Below are 5087 nucleotides of genomic sequence, written 5' to 3'. Positions count from 1 at the left end.
TAGTATAGCATGTCGTCCGAAATCATGACAAAACATCATAGTATAGCATGTCGTCCGAAATCATCAAAAAACGTCAGTATAGCATGTCGTCCGAAATCATGACAAAACATCATAGTATAGCATGTCGTCCAAAATCATCAAAAAACGTCATAGTATAGCATGTCGTCCGAAATCATGAAAAAAATGCATATGCATATGTATGCATATTAAAAATTATAAAAAAATGTCATCGTGCAGTACGTGAAATAAGTAGTTGAGTATGCTGAATAAACTATAGTCATAATGCAGTCCCTCAGAATATAAATAAAGATAATAACGACGAGATACTCATGAGAAGTTTGATTTTGTTTCTCTCAGTTTTTATTTCCCTTCCTCGATCATGTGACACTTGATGTCCCCAAACTAGTTTGGTGACAAAAAAATGATCCTTACAGTTTTCAACCAGTGTACGTAAAAAATGCAACAGAAACAACATTCAGAGTGCAAAGACAAAGAAATTTTGCTCCAAAAGATTAGATCACCTATACACTTTAATAAAACAATTAAAAGTTGATAAGTACTATTTCACGTCTGTCCGTCCTGGAAGAGGGATCCCTCCTCAGTTGCTCTTCCTGAGGTTTCTGCCGTTTTTTTTCCCCGTTAAAGGGTTTTTTTTGGGGAGTTTTTCCTTATCCGCTGCGAGGGTCATAAGGACAGAGGGATGTCGTATGCTGTAAAGCCCTGTGAGGCAAATTGTGATTTGTGATATTGGGCTTTATAAATAAAATTGATTGATTGATTGATTGAAGTAATATAACAATGTGGTGTAACATTAAATTCAAGGTGTAATGCTTTCTCATGGCTATGTCATTCTATTACTGTATCTTGTATTTCTGAAAGGTTTACGGAGTTATGTTAGAACGAACATGCACACACCATAACTTTAACTTCCTGAGGATTACCTTATAACATTTTCCAAAAATGGCGACAGACATGACAGACAGCTGCAGCAGTGTTTGGACAAAGAAAAAAAGTGGAAGCCCATTTCTGCATCTAACAAAAAATAATGCCTAATAATGCAGAAATACCAAGACAACTATGATTTTGTACTTCATTATACGTTTAGGCACCTTTCACATAACTTAACTTTTTTTTTTTTTTTTACAGTAATGGAGGCCCATACATATTAAGCCCCAGACAACACAGTCATTTTCCTAAATTTTGTTCCTTGAGGCCACAGTGTGAACTGTCCACAGCATAAACACACGTCCATACAATGTACACAAGTGGGAAATCCACTTGTTGAAAAACAATTTTATTCATTTAGTTAATTAAAAATACACTAATTTGTTAATTTTTCACATGCAGAAATTCTCATGTTTACCTAAAATATGTATATAGTTTATTGTCAGTACTCAGACATCAGGCCGTGTATTATCTGTATTAATGACATTTAATTTCAACCAAAATATCAGTGTGTTCCTCCACAGTAAAAGCATAGGTTACAGTAGCACTGAGGTTACATGGGTCATGTGGGCACTGCTGATTGGCCGTTGCCAGGCAGTGAGGGGGTGTGATCACAAGTGCGTGTTCAGGCGGTGGTGGCAGGGGTGACACCCTCCTTCCTGCCGATCTGACAGTAGAGGATCATAGCAAAGACCATGCCGAAAATCTGTCGAGGGAAAGAGAGGAAACACTTCAGATAACCAAACCCTAAACGCAGACATGATACTTAAAAAATATATAAAATATAGTTTTATTTTGTCCTGTAAATCATCGAATCTGGTCAAACATTTGTTATATTTTGACTTTAGTTGAAACACCTCAATTGGAAATATAATTAATTGCTAAGACTTTGCAATGATCTCCTTTTAAGAATCTAGCAATGTAGCTCAGCAGGTTTCTTTCTGACTTTGCTTCTCTTGGGAAGTTCTGTTCAGGAAGATTTAATATTAATGTGGTGTACCCCATGGTTTGATCCTGGGCCCACTTGTTTTCCTAATTAGGTTTGATTATCCACAAATGAGGCACCTGCCTCTATTACTACCAGTGGTGGTAGAGGTACTTACAAGTTAAAGTAGAAAAGTATTAGCAACACAATATACTTAAAGTACCAATATTACTTATTATGCTGAACGGCCTGTTTCAGAATAATAAATAAATAATAATATATTACTGGATTATAGTTAATGATGTATTCATTTGTTTATAAATTTAATGTTGCAGCTGGTTAAAGTGGAGTTCATTTTAAATATTTTTATAGACTGCTAGGTCACTTAATCTATATTAATATATCATGATTTAATGTATATTTTGTATTCATAATCTGAATTTGCAAAATAACTAAAGTTATCAAATCCTTGTAGTGCACTAAAAAGTACAATGTGTCTCTCTGAGATGTAGTGGATTACAAGTATTAAATGGAGACAGTCAAGTAGTTTTGTGTATTTTTAATGTAAAAGGCTGTTTAATATAAACATGGTTTTATCATATATCACAGCGTCATTCATTGACGCTCTGTAGGACGAATCTTAACTATCTGTATGTCTAGCAGCAGTTTCTGGTGAGAAATTTAAGTGTGTGTTTCTGTGTGTGTGCTCACCAGCAGGATGGCGATGGCAAAGGCGATACCCAGCACCACCTCCATGTGTTTCTCCATCAGCTTGATGATTTGGGTGGAGCAGGGCTGCAGGAGGAAACCAGGACATCATCATGCTCTTCATCACACGGCTGTATGTTTTGACCAACTACTGATATTTTCCCTGAGTACTGTAACTGAACATATTGTGCTCTGGTCTCACCGTGCTGTAGTGGGTGCCGGGGGTGCAGGCTGCTACGGTGGTGTTGCAGAGGCAGGAGTCAGGAACCTTGTCCCAGTCCGACGGTCCATTTACGAGACCACAACACTGCAGCTGGAAGGAAAATACAACAACACATGAGGGTCAACTGTCAGCTCATTAACTGTTCATTAATAACCTCTAAACTTCCTTTCAACAGTCTGCAGGTTATAAAGAGCAGGCTGGACCCAAAATACTGACACACTGGAGCTTTAATTCATTTCAGAACCAAAATAAATATTAACCTGCAACCATCTGGATCATCAATCTTACATTTGTTTTACAGCACAAATGCCAAAAAGCAACTCAAGTTAGTATTAGTAACTTGAGTTGATTAGTAGTATTAGTATAGTATGTCAAAACATGTCACGAAAAATGTCATGGTATAGTATATAAAAAATATTTTTAAAAATCTATGGTAAGGTATGTCAAACATTAAATAAGTATGTCAAAAAATGTGATCAAAGATATCATAGTATAGGATGGTGACGCATGTGCGCCCCCTAGTGGGTCTACATCCACAAAGCAGGTATCAAGTTTTTCAAATATATGTGTCATAAATGTAAACTAATCTGTGGAAACAAATCAGAATCACTTGTCATGCACGCTGATTGTTCATGAGGGTTAGGGTTTATGTACTGTAATTGTAATTTTGATAAATAATTGTCACTAATTGCTGATTTTTACCCTCAAATAACAAATCATTCCTCATTTGTATATTTTCCACCAGCTGGTTATCAATAATTTTATCTTTCATAGAAATTTAATAAAGTTTTTCCTCTCTGGCACCGTGTGTGTGTGTGTGTGTTCTTTAATTTCTTTATGAAGAGTAAATTGACTTTAAGAGTGACGATATGGTAAGCAAGGTGTGTTTGTGTGTGTGTGTGTGTGTGTGTGTGTTACCTCCGCCTGCAGTGCCTCCAGGTCTTCCCTCACGCTCTGCGGTTGGCTTGACAGTGGGAGGAACTTTTCCAGACGCTCCTTCATCCAGTCCTTCACCTGCACACAAACAAATAAACATCAAGTCTGACACTACCGACAAACTTACAAGACTGCACGTGACTCAAGGACGCTGTCACTTCCTGTTGTACCTTTTTTTCATTCACGGCTGCCACAATGCCCGCCGCCAGCAGGAGAATGAAGATGATGAGGAGGCTGATGAAGAACTGAGGGAACAGAGGCGAAAAAGAAAAGCAGCATATAATCATGTTGAGATGATAATTATGTTTATGAAAATGATCTTTGAATATATGACTGAGCTGAGGTTTCAAACATCAACAGCTGCAAATGTCACAAACATTTAAAGTCACAGTATGGTCTGCTCTATAAATGTCATTGAGATGTCATGGTAAAGTATGTCATGACAGTTTCAGTAAAAAGAAGTCTAAGTGTGTCTGTCCTACAAATTTCATCTCAAAGTCATAGTGCAGTTTATTAAAAAAAAATTATTATAGAAGTCATTGTATAGTTTGTCGTTAAAACATAATGTAAAAATAAATCATTATTGTTTAGTATTTAGTATAGTATGTCCTATTTATTTCATAGCACAGAATGCCCTTTAGTTTATTTAAAAGTCACAGCAAAGTTATCAATAACCTGAAAGTCATGGTACTACTGTAGTATTTACTATTTTTTGGTTTAAAAGTCATTCTATAGTACGAGCTAAAAACAAATCATCAAAAAAACACCATAATAGAGTATGTCATAAAGATTTGATCAAAAAGTTATAGTATGTTCTGAAAATTTAATTAAAACACTCACAGTACAGTACGTCATTAAAAAATGTAGGAAAAAGTCATCATATATTATGTCCCGAACTTCTCATTTAAAAAGTCATAGTGTAGTTTGTCCTAAAACATTCACGCAAAACTTTGTAGTAAAAAGCCATTGTATAGTGTGACCTAAAAAAATAATGTAAAAAAATATATAGTATAGTTTGTCCTAAGAATTTAATGTGAAAAAAAGTCAAAGTAAAGTATGTCCTTTATATTTCAATATACCAATGCCCTTAAAGGGATAGTGCACCAAAAAATGGAAATTCAGCCATTATCTACTCACCCATATGCCGAGGGAGGCTCAGGTGAAGTTTTAGAGTCCTCACATCACTTGCAGAGATCCAAGGGGAGAGGAGGTAGCAACACAACTCCACCTAATGGAGGCTGACGGCGCCCCAGATTCAAATGTCCAAAAACACATAATTGAAACCACAAAATATCTCCATACTGCTCCTCCGTAGTGAGATATGGGGGTATTTTGTGGGTTCAATCATGT

The 5087-nt window shown here is 36.1% G+C and overlaps 1 protein-coding gene across 1 annotated transcript in view; it reads right to left on the bottom strand.

Moving 5' to 3' along the window:
• Window positions 1-337: 337 nt before the first annotated feature.
• The window catches only part of tspan9b (tetraspanin 9b), a 20459-nt gene continuing 15709 nt past the window's right edge, over window positions 338-5087 (bottom strand). Inside the window, exons 4-8 of the mRNA XM_050038196.1 lie at window positions 3908-3982; window positions 3720-3815; window positions 2781-2891; window positions 2582-2665; window positions 338-1651 (exon numbers count right to left, since the gene is read on the bottom strand). Coding sequence (XP_049894153.1) covers window positions 1571-1651; window positions 2582-2665; window positions 2781-2891; window positions 3720-3815; window positions 3908-3982 — 447 coding nt within the window. The 3' untranslated portion in view covers window positions 338-1570. The remainder of the gene's footprint in view (window positions 1652-2581; window positions 2666-2780; window positions 2892-3719; window positions 3816-3907; window positions 3983-5087) is intronic.

This window comes from Epinephelus moara, chromosome 24 (assembly GCF_006386435.1).
Source record: "Epinephelus moara isolate mb chromosome 24, YSFRI_EMoa_1.0, whole genome shotgun sequence".
NCBI lineage: Eukaryota > Metazoa > Chordata > Actinopteri > Perciformes > Serranidae > Epinephelus > Epinephelus moara.
Note: the sequence above shows the minus strand (reverse complement) of the source record. Positions and strands in the feature narration are given on the sequence as shown.